Here is a 16,234-nt window from a genome sequence, read left to right on the forward strand (position 1 = left end):
TGTGAGCAAACGTTGGTGCTGCTCCTCAGAGGATGATCCTTCAAACGGTGACGATACTGGTGCAGCCTGTAGGGGGCGCTGACTGTCGTTCTTAAATCAACACGTTAGTCGATTAAAAACTGTTAAGTTATTGATCCTCAGTTTGTTTATTGGAGCTCTGAGTAAAACCGTTTCAGACTACAGAAGTTTATTTCGATCACATCTGATATTCAGTAAAAAAAACATTTAAGAATATTTAAACCTGCAGAGGTTGATCAAACGTCAGTTTTTTAATTGTGTTACAAACTGAAGTGAAGCTGCAGATCCCAAAAGCTTTATTGAAACATGTTGATACAGAGAAACAAACAGCTGTTTGTTAGATCATGAATATTAGAATATATTGGAATTTATATTTGTTAAATGTTTGACTTTAAACTACAGATGAATGAAATCTATAATGTTTTAATCTTTAAGGAACATTCTCTTAACCAAAACATCACGTTCTTCATCATATCTCTCAACAAGAACAGATTTTTAGATCCAACGATAAAGAAGAAGTAGAAGAAGAAGACGAAGACTTCATCACAGTAAACTGACATCAGTAAGTCGACACGCTGCCTTCTCAAACTACAGTGGCCCTGAGGGGGAAATAACATTTGAAAGCTTTCAGCCACATCTCATGGACTTCATCAGTGGATGTTGTTTAGATGACTGTGTGATGGATGAAGGCCAAGAGAAGTGGCTGAAAGTCTTTTCTCCTCGAGGACAACATTCTTAACGTCGATGTATTGTGGAATGAAAATAAAAGATTTTAAACATTAATATGTTTGTTTATAAGTATCCGTGTTGTCATGTAGACTACATATATGTATATATCAATATATATATATTGATATATACATATTTTTTAATGTATATATAAATTCTTGAAGTGAAAGCTAAAGAACTGTCGAGTTTAAATGAGAGACTGAAAGTTTGTTTTGTTGAAGTAAAATAAAAACCTGCAGATTTATGAATCGCTAAAATAATTTTCCGATCGCTCCGTTGATGAACGAGTACAAACAAACCGACGCCAGCTGAAGCCGAAACATCTCACCATCATGGACGGAGACAGGCGGTTGCGTTTGGTCGAGAGGGGGTGCGACTGGCGGCGGTTTGCCGCGGATCCGAGACCTCAACGTGGCGTTTAGGAGTCGTCGTCCTCCTCCGTGGCGTCGTCGAGGGAGTTGGGGCTCAGGTACTCGAAGGCCTTCTGGCTCTGAGAGACGAACTGTTTGAGCGGAGCGAGGAGCAGCTCGGTGGCGGACGGCCGGCGGTGGACGACGCTGCCGACGTCGGAAGGGATCTTGAAGTCGTCCTCCGCCTCCGGGGCCGGGAGGTCCTTCACGCTGGAGCGGCGGCGACCGTTGGGGGGGTCGGGGCTCTGGGGGCCTCCTCGGCCGGCGGTGGCGCGGGAGTAGAGGCTCCGGCGGCGGCGAGGACGCCCGTCCATCGCCTTCAGGAAGAGACTGCTAGCGGAGTCGCGGCGGGACGAACTGTCAGGGGTTACGTCCTCCTGGTTCAGGAACTCCTCCACCTCCTGAGCGGATGGCTGCTGGAGCTGAAACACATGTTCATACAGCAGTCTGATGTGTTACAGCGATAGCTTCTGGATGGCTTTAGCCTAGCTTAGCACAAAGACTGTTAGCGTAGCTTCTCCACTGTGTCAGACCTCGCTTCACATCAATAATGAACTCTCACCTGGCCCCGAGCTAACAGCTCACCTAGCCCCGAGCTAACAGCTCACCTAGCCTTGAGCTAACAGCTCACCTAGCCCCGAGCTAACAGCTCACCTAGCCTTGAGCTAACAGCTCACCTAGCCTTGAGCTAACAGCTCACCTAGCCCCAAGCTAACAGCTCACCTAGCCCCGAGCTAACAGCTCACTTAGCCTTGAGCTAACAGCTCACCTGATAAGAAGAAGAATGAGGAGGAGGAAGAGAAGAAGAAAAAAAAGAAGAAGATGAAGAAAAAGAAAAACAATTTGAAGTCTACTGATTAGTATCTGACAAGCTGGAATTTATCTTCAGTTACGTTATCAAGGTTGGACGTTGTGTCCAATCACCATGAACAAAGACCAGGTGTGTCTCAGGTGTCTCACCATGGTGTAGAGCGGCGTGGCGTTGATCACCAGCTGCAGGAGGATCTTGGCGAGTTCCTGCAGGTCTCCCAGCAGCTGCTGGATCTGAACCGGCAGCTCTCTGATCCGATGTACGGGGAGCAGCTCGGCCAACATGACGGCCTGGCCTCTGACGCTGCTGAGGGTCAGCTCTCGGAGACTCTCTGCCCGGTACACCAACGCCACCAGGAGGCCCTGCAGGTACCACAGCAGCTCGCCCACCAGCTCCAGAACCTTACCCAGACCCACCTGTAGGGGGACAGAGGAGGTCAATAGCTGACATACAAAAACCAGGGCCAGGGTGAAGCCCTCCGAGGCCCCCCAGCAGAATCTGATCCAACCAGAGAACCACTACATCCACTAACCACAAGAACAGTTTGTTCAGGCTCACCTAGCCTCCAGCTAACAGCCTTTTGACTGTTTTCATGCAGGTTTTTGTGATTTCCTAAGAATTCCGTTATAAAAGCTTCTGACATTCATGAGTCATCAGTGTGTAATCAATCAAACTGTATCTGATCAGTGTGAATGAAGACTGTGTGCCTCATGTAGCTGCCACAAACACACACACACACACACACACACACACACACACACACACACACACACACACACACACCATGTTGTTGTGTAAGTGTTGAGGTTAGACCAAACGCTCTCAGATCCATTTTTAACTCATAAACATCTTTTTAATCACTTTCATGATCTTCAAATTTTGCTTTTCATGACGTCTGGAAATGTCCCTCATGACCCTGAAGACACTGAAACTATGAAGAAGAGGAAGATGAAGAGGAAGGAGAGGATGGAGAAGAAGAAGACATCTGTCTCACCTGGTTTGCGGCGTCCCCCAGCGTCCTCATGGCGTTCTCTAGCTGCTCCCGGACCTTCATCAGTCGATGGTAGAGCTGCAGGCTGAGGTTCAGCAGGAGGCTCCTGATCCTGGTCCACAGACTGGGCTCGTCCTCGTCTTCGTCCTCGTACTCCTGCACCTTCATCTCCCACTGACGACCTGACGGACACAAAGACCAGAACATCTACTGTGATCCAGATGATCTCAACCGAGAACCTTTAAGCTTTTATTCTGAAAGTCCCGTACTCACGCAGCGTGGGGGGGAGGGGCAGGTAGTGGGCGGTGGCATCCTCCAGACGACTCAGCACGTCGTCCAAACCTGACGCAGCGGCTCGTCCCACCTGAGAGTCCTGCAGCAGCCGGACGGCGGTTAGAGCGCCGCCGGACAGACGCTCCAGCTGGTCCAGAGCTCCGTCCAGACCGTCCACCACCCACAGCTGCACGTCGTCCAGCGTCACGAACAAGGCGTCCTTCAGGTGACCTAGCACCTGAGGATGAGGAGGCCACGCCCCTTTAGTCAGGAAGGAGCTGCTGCTGAACTACCAAACTAAAGTACAGCTGGTCACAATTGTTAGATCATAGATCCTAATAATCAATAAATAGTTATTAGATAATATATCTTAATAATCAATAAATAGTTATTGATCAGGAGAACGAACCTCCTCCGTTGATTGGTTCAGGATCGGGAAGTTTTTCTCCAGACGGTCGAGACCAACGAGAACAAAACTGTTGGCAACTTCAACTGGAGACAGAAAGTACAAGTATGAGGAGTACTAGCAGTAGTACTAGTATTATGCATTATTTACAGCAGTATTTATATGTGTACTTTGACAGTAGTAGTAGGTGACGGGGTGACCGTGATAAGTGGAGAGCAGGGCCGCCTTTCAATCAGAGGGTCGGCGGTTCGATCTAGTAGAGATCCTGCTCTACTCGTCTCATGTCATTGTGTCCTTGAGCAAGACACTTAACCCCAAAGTGTCTCCCGTAGCTGCGTCTACGGTGTGTAGATAGATACTCAATTGTCAGTCGCTTTGGATAAAAGCGTCTGATAAATGACTGTAATGTAATGTAATGTAATGTAATGTAGTAGAAGTATTAATAGTATTAGCAGTAACAACAGCAGTATTTGCAGAATTTATCTGCATGTACTCTGCGGCTCCAGTATTAGTAGTGGTAGTAGCAATAGTAGTAGTATCAGTAGTAGTGGTAGTTGCAGTAGTAGTAGTAGTCGTGGTAGTTGCAATAGTAGTAGTAGTGGTAGTAGTAGTAGTGGTAGTTGCAGTAGTAGTAGTAGTAGTAGTAGTTGAAGTAGTAGTAGTAGTAGTAGTAGTCGTGGCAGTTGCAGTAGTAGTGGTAGTAGTAGTCGTGGTAGTTGCAGTAGTAGTAGTAGTAGTGGTAGTAGTAGTAGTGGTAGTTGCAGCAGTATCAGTAGTTGTAGTAGTTGCAGCAGTAGTAAAGGTAGTTGAAGTAGTAGTAGTAGTAGTAGTCGTGGTAGTTGCAGTAGTGGTAGTAGCAGTAGTAGTGGTAGTTGCAGTAGTAGTAGTAGTAGTAGTAGTAGTTGAAGTAGTGGTAGTAGTAGTCGTGGTAGTTGCAGTAGTAGTAGTAGTAGTAGTGGTGGTAGTAGTGGTAGTAGTAGTAGAGGTAGTAGTGGTAGTTGCAGTAGTAGTAGTATCAGTAGTTGTAGTAGTTGCAGCAGTAGTAGAGGTAGTTGAAGTAGTAGCAGGAGTAGTAGTCGTGGTAGTTGCAGTAGTAGTATATTAGTGGTAGTTGAAGTAGTAGTAGTAGTAGTCGTGGTAGTTGCAGTAGTAGTAGTAGTAGTAGTAGTAGTAGTTGAAGTAGTGGTAGTAGTAGTCGTGGTAGTTGCAGTAGTAGTAGTAGTAGTAGTAGTAGTGGTGGTAGTAGTAGTAGAGGTAGTATCAGTAGTAGTGGTAGTTGCAGTGGTAGTAGTATCAGTAGTTGTAGTAGTTGCAGCAGTAGTAGAGGTAGTTGAAGTAGTAGTAGGAGTAGTAGTTGTGGTAGTTGCAGTAGTAGTAGTATTAGTGGTAGTTGAAGTAGTAGTAGTAGTAGTCGTGGTAGTTGCAGTAGTAGTAGTAGTAGTAGTAGTAGTAGTGGTAGTAGTAGTAGTAGAGGTAGTATCAGTAGTAGTGGTAGTTACAGTAGTAGTAGTGGTAGTTGCAGTAGTAGTAGTGGTAGTTGCAGTAGTAGTAGTTTAAGTATTAATGGTAGTTGTAGTAGTAGTAGTCGTGGTAGTTGCAGTAGTAGTAGTAGTAGTAGTAGTAGTGGTAGTAGTAGTAGAGGTAGTATCAGTAATAGTGGTAGTTGCAGTAGTAGTAGTATCAGTAGTAGTGGTAGTTACAGTACTAGTAGTGGTAGTTGCAGTAGTAGTAGTTTAAGTATTAATGGTAGTTGTAGTAGTAGTAGTATCAGTAATTGTAGTAGTTGCAGCAGTAGTAGTATCAGTAATGTTTGTAGTATTTATACACACGTACTCTGCGGTTCCAGGCTCTGAAGAAGGGGCGTGGCTCTCGTCATGGCGACGCTGGAGAAGCCCTCAGCGACTCCTCCAATCAGACGCAGCAGAGGGTAACGACCTGTGACATCAGAGTACGCTGATGTCATCGACTGCAGCGCCGAGCTGACCAATGGGAGAGCGGAGACTCTGAGCACGGCGCTGGTCTGAAACACAGGGACGTTAGTGCCACACTGTACAAGTACTAATATCACACTTTACAAGTACTCTGTGACAGTAAAAGTACTACTTGTGTATATATCTACATACAGAAACAAAATCCCTTTGACTGGATCAATTTGGAGATTTTTCAAAATAAAAGTCCCCCTTTCTACCTATGATCTTTTCTGAGTTTATATATACATTTTGTGAGCATCTTATTTTGGAAACAGGATGTAGTTACATGTGTTTCCTGTCACTAGCTCAGCTCCAGAGAGACTTGAGATCTTCAGATTACAGCATTAAAGAAACTTTATTTTAGTGTGGCGGTTCTCGGCTTCCGTACTATTGACCTGTGGTTATTGTTATGATTAATCAGCTGATTGTTGTCATCTTTAATCTGCTGGTTATTGTCATGATTAATCAGCTGATTATTGTCATGATTAATCAGCTGGTTATTGTCATGATTAATCAGCTGGTTATTGTCATGAATAATCAGCTGGTTATTGTCATGATTAATCAGCTGGTTATTGTCATGAATAATCAGATGGTTGTTGTCATGATTAATCTGCTGGTTATTGTCATGATTAATCTGCTGGTTATTGTCATGATTAATCTGCTGGTTATTGTCATGATTAATCAAATGATTATTGTCATGATTAATCTACTGGTTATTGTCATGATTAATCTGCTGGTTATTGTCGTGATTAATCAGCTGGTTGTTGTCGTGATTAATCAGCTGGTTATTGTCGTGATTAATCAGCTGGTTATTGTCGTGATTAATCAGCTGGTTATTGTCGTGATTAATCAGCTGGTTATTGTCGTGATTAATCAGCTGGTTGTTGTCATGATTAATCAGCTGGTTGTTGTCATGATTAATCAGCTGGTTATTGTCATGATTAATCTGCTGGTTATTGTCATGATTAATCTGCTGGTTGTTGTCATGATTAATCTGCTGGTTATTGTCATGATTAATCTGCTGGTTGTTGTCATGATTAATCTGCTGGTTGTCATGATTAATCTGCTGGTTGTTGTCATGATTAGTCTGCTGGTTGTTGTCATGATTAGTCTGCTGGTTTTTGTCATGATTAATCAGCTGGTTGTTGTCATGATTAATCTGCTGGTTGTTGTCATGATTAATCTGCTGGTTGTTGTCATGATTAATCTGCTGGTTATTGTCATGATTAATCTGATGGTTGTTGTCATGACTAATCAGCTGGTTATTGTCATGGTTAATCTGCTGGTTATTGTCATGATTAATCTGCTGGTTGTTGTCATGATTAATCAGATGGTTATTGTCATGGTTAATCTGCTGTTATTGTCATGATTAATCAGCTGGTTATTGTCATGATTAATCAGCTGGTTGTTGTCATGATTAATCAGCTGGTTATTGTCATGATTAATCTGCTGGTTATTGTCATGATTAATCTGATGGTTGTTGTCATGACTAATCAGCTGGTTATTGTCATGGTTAATCTGCTGGTTATTGTCATGATTAATCTGCTGGTTGTTGTCATGATTAATCAGATGGTTATTGTCATGGTTAATCTGCTGGTTATTGTCATGATTAATCAGCTGGTTATTGTCATGATTAATCAGCTGGTTGTTGTCATGATTCATCAGCTGGTTATTGTCATGATTAATCAGCTGGTTATTGTCATGGTTAATCTGCTGGTTATTGTCATGATTAATCTGCTGGTTGTTGTCATGATTAATCAGCTGGTTGTTGTCATGATTAATCAGCTGGTTATTGTCATGGTTAATCTGCTGGTTGTTGTCATGATTAATCTGCTGGTTGTTGTCATGATTAATCAGATGGTTATTGTCATGGTTAATCTGCTGGTTATTGTCATGATTAATCAGCTGGTTGTTGTCATGATTAATCAGCTGGTTGTTGTCATGATTAATCAGCTGGTTGTTGTCATGATTAATCAGCTGGTTATTGTCATGGTTAATCTGCTGGTTATTGTCATGATTAATCTGCTGGTTATTGTCATGATTAATCTGCTGGTTGTTGTCATGATTAATCAGCTGGTTGTTGTCATGATTAATCAGCTGGTTGTTGTCATGATTAATCAGCTGGTTGTTGTCATGATTAATCAGCTGGTTATTGTCATGGTTAATCTGCTGGTTATTGTCATGATTAATCTGCTGGTTGTTGTCATGATTCATCTGCTGGTTATTGTCATGATTAATCAGCTGGTTATTGTCATGATTAATCAGCTGGTTATTGTCATGATTAATCAGCTGGTTGTTGTCATGATTAATCAGCTGGTTGTTGTCATGATTAATCTGCTGGTTATTGTCAGGATTAATCTGCTGGTTATTGTCAGGATTAATCAGCTGGTTGTTGTCATGATTGATCAGCTGGTTATTGTCATGATTTATCAGCTAGTTATTTGCTTATCAGTCGACGGATTGTTCCGGTGACATTAACAGGATGAAACAGTCACCTCATGATGTTGACGCTCAGACATTTCTCCTTCACCAAATCTGAGGAACAAACAGATAGAGTAGAGGTTCAGCATGAGGCAGTCAGCTGCTGGACCACAGAGATCCGCTCGGTTCAGGTCTAAGCAGCATGAAAACCAGATCCACAAAGACCCTCATTGAGCCTCCTGATGACGTCATCCGGGTTTGATTGACAGGAAAAAAAATCTGAGCTTAAAAGTACTAATACCACACTGTAAAAGTATTAATACCACACTCTAATACCACACTGTAAAAGTACTAATACCACACATCTGTAGGAGCCGCATTTAACTTCATGTTTATGTATCTTAATTACTGATATCGTATTTATTTGCGTTGAAAGCAAAATGTGCCCCCCCCCCCACAGGTGAGGAGTTGAACGGGTGAGGAGGTGAACAAGTGAGGAGGTGAACGAGTGATGAGGTGAACAAGTGAGGAGGTGAACAGGTGAGGAGTTGAACGGGTGAGGAGGTGAACAAGTGAGGAGGTGAACGGGTGAGGAGGTGAACGGGTGAGGAGGTGAACAAGTGAGGAGTTAAACGGGTGAGGAGGTGAACGGGTGAGGAGGTGAACAAGTGAGGAGGTGAACGGGTGAGGAGGTGAACGGGTGAGGAGGTGAACAAGTGAGGAGTTAAAAGGGTGAGGAGGTGAACGGGTGAGGAGGTGAACGGGTGAGGAGGTGTACGGGTGAGGAGGTGAACAAGTGAGGAGTTAAACGGGTGAGGAGGTGAACGGGTGAGGAGGTGAACAGGTGAGGAGGTGAATGGGTGAGGAGGTGAACAGGTGAGGAGGTGAACAGGTGAGGTGAATGGGTGAGGAGGTGAACGGGTGAGGAGGTGAACAAGTAAGGAGGTGAACGGGTGAGGAGGTGAACAAGTGAGGAGGTGAACGAGTGAGGAGGTGAACAAGTGAGGAGGTGAACAAGTAAGGAGGTGAACAAGTGAGGAGGTGAACCGGTGAGGAGGTGAACCGGTGAGGAGGTGAACGGGTGAGGAGATAAACAAGTGAGGAGGTGAACAAGGGAGGAGGTGAACAAGTGAGGAGGTGAACAAGTGAGGAGGTGAACAAGTGAGGAGGTGAACGGGTGAGGAGGTGAACAAGTGAGGAGATGAACAAGTGAGGAGGTGAACGGGTGAGGAGGTGAACAGGTGAGGAGGTGAACAAGTGAGGAGTTAAACGGGTGAGGAGGTGAACGGGTGAGGAGGTGAACAAGTGAGGAGTTAAACGGGTGAGGAGGTGAACGGGTGAGGAGGTGAACAAGTGAGGAGTTAAACGGGTGAAGAGGTGAACGGGTGAGGAGGTGAACGGGTGAGGAGGTGAACAAGTGAGGAGTTAAACGGGTGAGGAGGTGAACGGGTGAGGAGGTGAACAAGTGAGGAGGTGAACGGGTGAGGAGGTGAACGGGTGAGGAGGTGAACAAGTGAGGAGTTAAACGGGTGAGGAGGTGAACGGGTGAGGAGGTGAACAAGTGAGGAGGTGAACGGGTGAGGAGGTGAACGGGTGAGGAGGTGTACGAGTGAGGAGGTGAACAAGTGAGGACTTAAACGGGTGAAGAGGTGAACGGGTGAGGAGGTGAACAGGTGAGGAGGTGAACAGGTGAGGAGGTGAACGGGTGAGGAGGTGAACGGGTGAGGAGGTGAACAAGTGAGGAGGTGAACGGGTGAGGAGGTGAACAAGTGAGAAGGTGAACGAGTGAGGAGGTGAACGAGTGAGGAGGTGAACAAGTGAGGAGTTGAACGAGTGAGGAGGTGAACAAGTGAGGAGGTGAACAAGTGAGGAGTTGAACGGGTGAGGAGGTGAACAAGTGAGGAGGTGAACAAGTAAGGAGGTGAACAAGTGAGGAGTTGAATGGGTGAGGAGGTGAACAAGTGAGGAGGTGAACGGGTGAGGAGGTGAACAAGTGAGGAGGTGAACGGGTGAGGAGGTGAACGGGTGAGGAGATAAAGAAGTGAGGAGTTGAACGGGTGAGGAGGTGAACAAGTGAGGAGGTGAACGGGTGAGGAGGTGAACCGGTGAGGAGGTGAACGGGTGAGGAGATAAACAAGTGAGGAGTTGAACGGGTGAGGAGGTGAACAAGTGAGGAGATGAACAAGTGAGGAGGTGAACGAGTGAGGAGGTGAACAGGTGAGGAGGTGAACAGGTGAGGAGGTGAACAAGTGAGGAGTTAAACGGATGAGCAGGTGAACGGGTGAGGAGGTGAACGGGTGAGGAGGTGAACAAGTGAGGAGTTAAACGGGTGAGGAGGTGAACGGGTGAGGAGGTGAACAAGTGAGGAGGTGAACGGGTGAGGAGGTGAACGGGTGAGGAGGTGAACAAGTGAGGAGTTAAAAGGGTGAGGAGGTGAACAAGTGAGGAGGTGAACGGGTGAGGAGGTGAACGGGTGAGGAGGTGTACGGGTGAGGAGGTGAACAAGTGAGAAGTTAAACGGGTGAGGAGGTGAACGGGTGAGGAGGTGAACAGGTGAGGAGGTGAATGGGTGAGGAGGTGAACAGGTGAGGAGGTGAACAGGTGAGGAGGTGAATGGGTGAGGAGGTGAACGGGTGAGGAGGTGAACAAGTAAGGAGGTGAACGGGTGAGGAGGTGAACAAGTGAGGAGGTGAACGAGTGAGGAGGTGAACAAGTGAGGAGGTGAACAAGTAAGGAGGTGAACAAGTGAGGAGTTGAACGGGTGAGGAGGTGAACGGGTGAGGAGGTGAACAAGTGAGGAGGTGAACCGGTGAGGAGGTGAACCGGTGAGGAGGTGAACGGGTGAGGAGATAAACAAGTGAGGAGGTGAACGGGTGAGGAGGTGAACAAGTGAGGAGGTGAACAAGTGAGGAGGTGAACAAGTGAGGAGGTGAACGGGTGAGGACGTGAACGGGTGAGGAGGTGAACAAGTGAGGAGATGAACAAGTGAGGAGGTGAACGGGTGAGGAGGTGAACAGGTGAGGAGGTGAACAAGTGAGGAGTTAAACGGGTGAGGAGGTGAACGGGTGAGGAGGTGAACAAGTGAGGAGTTAAACGGGTGAGGAGGTGAACGGGTGAGGAGGTGAACAAGTGAGGAGTTAAACGGGTGAAGAGGTGAACGGGTGAGGAGGTGAACGGGTGAGGAGGTGAACAAGTGAGGAGTTAAACAGGTGAGGAGGTGAACAAGTGAGGAGGTGAACGGGTGAGGAGGTGAACGGGTGAGGAGGTGAACAAGTGAGGAGTTAAACGGGTGAGGAGGTGAACGGGTGAGGAGGTGAACAAGTGAGGAGGTGAACGGGTGAGGAGGTGAACGGGTGAGGAGGTGTACGAGTGAGGAGGTGAACAAGTGAGGACTTAAACGGGTGAAGAGGTGAACGGGTGAGGAGGTGAACAGGTGAGGAGGTGAACGGGTGAGGAGGTGAACAGGTGAGGAGGTGAACGGGTGAGGAGGTGAACAAGTGAGGAGGTGAACGGGTGAGGAGGTGAACAAGTGAGAAGGTGAACGAGTGAGGAGGTGAACAAGTGAGGAGGTGAACGAGTGAGGAGTTGAACGAGTGAGGAGGTGAACAAGTGAGGAGGTGAACAAGTGAGGAGTTGAACGGGTGAGGAGGTGAACAAGTGAGGAGGTGAACAAGTAAGGAGGTGAACAAGTGAGGAGTTGAATGGGTGAGGAGGTGAACAAGTGAGGAGGTGAACGGGTGAGGAGGTGAACAAGTGAGGAGGTGAACGGGTGAGGAGGTGAACGGGTGAGGAGATAAAGAAGTGAGGAGTTGAACGGGTGAGGAGGTGAACAAGTGAGGAGGTGAACGGGTGAGGAGGTGAACCGGTGAGGAGGTGAACGGGTGAGGAGATAAACAAGTGAGGAGTTGAACGGGTGAGGAGGTGAACAAGTGAGGAGATGAACAAGTGAGGAGGTGAACGAGTAAGGAGGTGAACAGGTGAGGAGGTGAACAGGTGAGGAGGTGAACAAGTGAGGAGTTAAACGGATGAGCAGGTGAACGGGTGAGGAGGTGAACGGGTGAGGAGGTGAACAAGTGAGGAGTTAAACGGGTGAGGAGGTGAACGGGTGAGGAGGTGAACAAGTGAGGAGTTAAACGGGTGAGGAGGTGAACGGGTGAGGAGGTGAACAAGTGAGGAGTTAAACGGGTGAGGAGGTGAACGGGTGAGGAGGTGAACAAATGAGGAGGTGAACGGGTGAGGAGGTGAACGGGTGAGGAGGTGAACAAGTGAGGAGGTGAACAAGTAAGGAGGTGAACAAGTGAGGAGGTGAACGGGTGAGGAGGTGAACGGGTGAGGAGGTGTACGGGTGAGGAGGTGAACGGGTGAGGAGGTGAACAAGTGAGGAGTTTAACGGGTGAGTAGGTGAACAGGTGAGGAGGTGAATGGGTGAGGAGGTGAACAGGTGAGGAGGTGAACAGGTGAGGAGGTGAACCGGTGAGGAGGTGAACGGGTGAGGAGATAAACAAGTGAGGAGGTGAACAAGTGAGGAGGTGAACAAGTGAGGAGGTGAACAAGTGAGGAGGTGAACAAGTGAGGAGGTGAACGGGTGAGGAGGTGAACAAGTGAGGAGATGAACAAGTGAGGAGGTGAACGGGTGAGGAGGTGAACAGGTGAGGAGGTGAACAAGTGAGGAGTTAAACGGGTGAGGAGGTGAACGGGTGAGGAGGTGAACAAGTGAGGAGTTAAACGGGTGAGGAGGTGAACGGGTGAGGAGGTGAACAAGTGAGGAGTTAAACGGGTGAAGAGGTGAACGGGTGAGGAGGTGAACGGGTGAGGAGGTGAACAAGTGAGGAGTTAAACGGGTGAGGAGGTGAACGGGTGAGGAGGTGAACAAGTGAGGAGGTGAACGGGTGAGGAGGTGAACGGGTGAGGAGGTGAACAAGTGAGGAGTTAAACGGGTGAGGAGGTGAACGGGTGAGGAGGTGAACAAGTGAGGAGGTGAACGGGTGAGGAGGTGAACGGGTGAGGAGGTGTACGAGTGAGGAGGTGAACAAGTGAGGACTTAAACGGGTGAAGAGGTGAACGGGTGAGGAGGTGAACAGGTGAGGAGGTGAACGGGTGAGGAGGTGAACGGGTGAGGAGGTGAACAAGTGAGGAGGTGAACGGGTGAGGAGGTGAACAAGTGAGAAGGTGAACGAGTGAGGAGGTGAACGAGTGAGGAGGTGAACAAGTGAGGAGTTGAACGAGTGAGGAGGTGAACAAGTGAGGAGGTGAACAAGTGAGGAGTTGAACGGGTGAGGAGGTGAACAAGTGAGGAGGTGAACAAGTAAGGAGGTGAACAAGTGAGGAGTTGAATGGGTGAGGAGGTGAACAAGTGAGGAGGTGAACGGGTGAGGAGGTGAACAAGTGAGGAGGTGAACGGGTGAGGAGGTGAACGGGTGAGGAGATAAAGAAGTGAGGAGTTGAACGGGTGAGGAGGTGAACAAGTGAGGAGGTGAACGGGTGAGGAGGTGAACCGGTGAGGAGGTGAACGGGTGAGGAGATAAACAAGTGAGGAGTTGAACGGGTGAGGAGGTGAACAAGTGAGGAGATGAACAAGTGAGGAGGTGAACGAGTGAGGAGGTGAACAGGTGAGGAGGTGAACAGGTGAGGAGGTGAACAAGTGAGGAGTTAAACGGATGAGCAGGTGAACGGGTGAGGAGGTGAACGGGTGAGGAGGTGAACAAGTGAGGAGTTAAACGGGTGAGGAGGTGAATGGGTGAGGAGGTGAACAAGTGAGGAGTTAAACGGGTGAGGAGGTGAACGGGTGAGGAGGTGAACAAGTGAGGAGTTAAACGGGTGAGGAGGTGAACGGGTGAGGAGGTGAACAAATGAGGAGGTGAACGGGTGAGGAGGTGAACGGGTGAGGAGGTGAACAAGTGAGGAGTTAAACGGGTGAGGAGGTGAACGGGTGAGGAGGTGAACAAGTGAGGAGGTGAACGGGTGAGGAGGTGAACGGGTGAGGAGGTGAACAAGTGAGGAGTTAAAAGGGTGAGGAGGTGAACAAGTGAGGAGGTGAACGGGTGAGGAGGTGAACGGGTGAGGAGGTGTACGGGTGAGGAGGTGAACAAGTGAGAAGTTAAACGGGTGAGGAGGTGAACGGGTGAGGAGGTGAACAGGTGAGGAGGTGAATGGGTGAGGAGGTGAACAGGTGAGGAGGTGAACAGGTGAGGAGGTGAATGGGTGAGGAGGTGAACGGGTGAGGAGGTGAACAAGTAAGGAGGTGAACGGGTGAGGAGGTGAACAAGTGAGGAGGTGAACGAGTGAGGAGGTGAACAAGTGAGGAGGTGAACAAGTAAGGAGGTGAACAAGTGAGGAGTTGAACGGGTGAGGAGGTGAACGGGTGAGGAGGTGAACAAGTGAGGAGGTGAACCGGTGAGGAGGTGAACCGGTGAGGAGGTGAACGGGTGAGGAGATAAACAAGTGAGGAGGTGAACGGGTGAGGAGGTGAACAAGTGAGGAGGTGAACAAGTGAGGAGGTGAACAAGTGAGGAGGTGAACGGGTGAGGACGTGAACGGGTGAGGAGGTGAACAAGTGAGGAGATGAACAAGTGAGGAGGTGAACGGGTGAGGAGGTGAACAGGTGAGGAGGTGAACAAGTGAGGAGTTAAACGGGTGAGGAGGTGAACGGGTGAGGAGGTGAACAAGTGAGGAGTTAAACGGGTGAGGAGGTGAACGGGTGAGGAGGTGAACAAGTGAGGAGTTAAACGGGTGAAGAGGTGAACGGGTGAGGAGGTGAACGGGTGAGGAGGTGAACAAGTGAGGAGTTAAACAGGTGAGGAGGTGAACAAGTGAGGAGGTGAACGGGTGAGGAGGTGAACGGGTGAGGAGGTGAACAAGTGAGGAGTTAAACGGGTGAGGAGGTGAACGGGTGAGGAGGTGAACAAGTGAGGAGGTGAACGGGTGAGGAGGTGAACGGGTGAGGAGGTGTACGAGTGAGGAGGTGAACAAGTGAGGACTTAAACGGGTGAAGAGGTGAACGGGTGAGGAGGTGAACAGGTGAGGAGGTGAACGGGTGAGGAGGTGAACAGGTGAGGAGGTGAACGGGTGAGGAGGTGAACGGGTGAGGAGGTGAACGGGTGAGGAGGTGAACAAGTGAGGAGGTGAACGGGTGAGGAGGTGAACAAGTGAGAAGGTGAACGAGTGAGGAGGTGAACAAGTGAGGAGGTGAACGAGTGAGGAGTTGAACGAGTGAGGAGGTGAACAAGTGAGGAGGTGAACAAGTGAGGAGTTGAACGGGTGAGGAGGTGAACAAGTGAGGAGGTGAACAAGTAAGGAGGTGAACAAGTGAGGAGTTGAATGGGTGAGGAGGTGAACAAGTGAGGAGGTGAACGGGTGAGGAGGTGAACAAGTGAGGAGGTGAACGGGTGAGGAGGTGAACGGGTGAGGAGATAAAGAAGTGAGGAGTTGAACGGGTGAGGAGGTGAACAAGTGAGGAGGTGAACGGGTGAGGAGGTGAACCGGTGAGGAGGTGAACGGGTGAGGAGATAAACAAGTGAGGAGTTGAACGGGTGAGGAGGTGAACAAGTGAGGAGATGAACAAGTGAGGAGGTGAACGAGTGAGGAGGTGAACAGGTGAGGAGGTGAACAGGTGAGGAGGTGAACAAGTGAGGAGTTAAACGGATGAGCAGGTGAACGGGTGAGGAGGTGAACGGGTGAGGAGGTGAACAAGTGAGGAGTTAAACGGGTGAGGAGGTGAACGGGTGAGGAGGTGAACAAGTGAGGAGTTAAACGGGTGAGGAGGTGAACGGGTGAGGAGGTGAACAAGTGAGGAGTTAAACGGGTGAGGAGGTGAACGGGTGAGGAGGTGAACAAATGAGGAGGTGAACGGGTGAGGAGGTGAACGGGTGAGGAGGTGAACAAGTGAGGAGGTGAACAAGTAAGGAGGTGAACAAGTGAGGAGGTGAACGGGTGAGGAGGTGAACGGGTGAGGAGGTGTACGGGTGAGGAGGTGAACGGGTGAGGAGGTGAACAAGTGAGGAGTTTAACGGGTGAGTAGGTGAACAGGTGAGGAGGTGAATGGGTGAGGAGGTGAACAGGTGAGGAGGTGAACAGGTGAGGAGGTGAATGGGTGAGGAGGTGAACGGGTGAGGAGTTAAACGGGTGAGGAGGTGAACGGGTGAGGAGGTGAACAAGTGAGGAGTTAAACGGGTGAGGAGGTGAACGGGTGAGGAGGTGAACAGGTGA

At 48.5% G+C, this 16,234-nt stretch overlaps 1 protein-coding gene across 1 annotated transcript in view; it reads right to left on the minus strand.

The window, feature by feature from the left end:
* Window positions 1-1,098: 1,098 nt before the first annotated feature.
* plin6 (perilipin 6) overlaps window positions 1,099-16,234 on the minus strand; it is a 19,428-nt gene continuing 4,292 nt past the window's right edge. Inside the window, exons 2-7 of the mRNA XM_068729842.1 lie at window positions 5,472-5,658; window positions 3,642-3,724; window positions 3,233-3,470; window positions 2,963-3,141; window positions 2,118-2,384; window positions 1,099-1,579 (exon numbers count right to left, since the gene is read on the minus strand). Of these exons, the coding sequence (XP_068585943.1) occupies window positions 1,166-1,579; window positions 2,118-2,384; window positions 2,963-3,141; window positions 3,233-3,470; window positions 3,642-3,724; window positions 5,472-5,658 (1,368 nt within the window). The 3' untranslated portion in view covers window positions 1,099-1,165. The remainder of the gene's footprint in view (window positions 1,580-2,117; window positions 2,385-2,962; window positions 3,142-3,232; window positions 3,471-3,641; window positions 3,725-5,471; window positions 5,659-16,234) is intronic.

The sequence above is a fragment of the Cebidichthys violaceus genome, unplaced genomic scaffold, assembly GCF_023349555.1.
Source record: "Cebidichthys violaceus isolate CVI_PGR_0920_01 unplaced genomic scaffold, fCebVio1.0.p SCAF_48, whole genome shotgun sequence".
NCBI classification, from domain to species: domain Eukaryota; kingdom Metazoa; phylum Chordata; class Actinopteri; order Perciformes; family Stichaeidae; genus Cebidichthys; species Cebidichthys violaceus.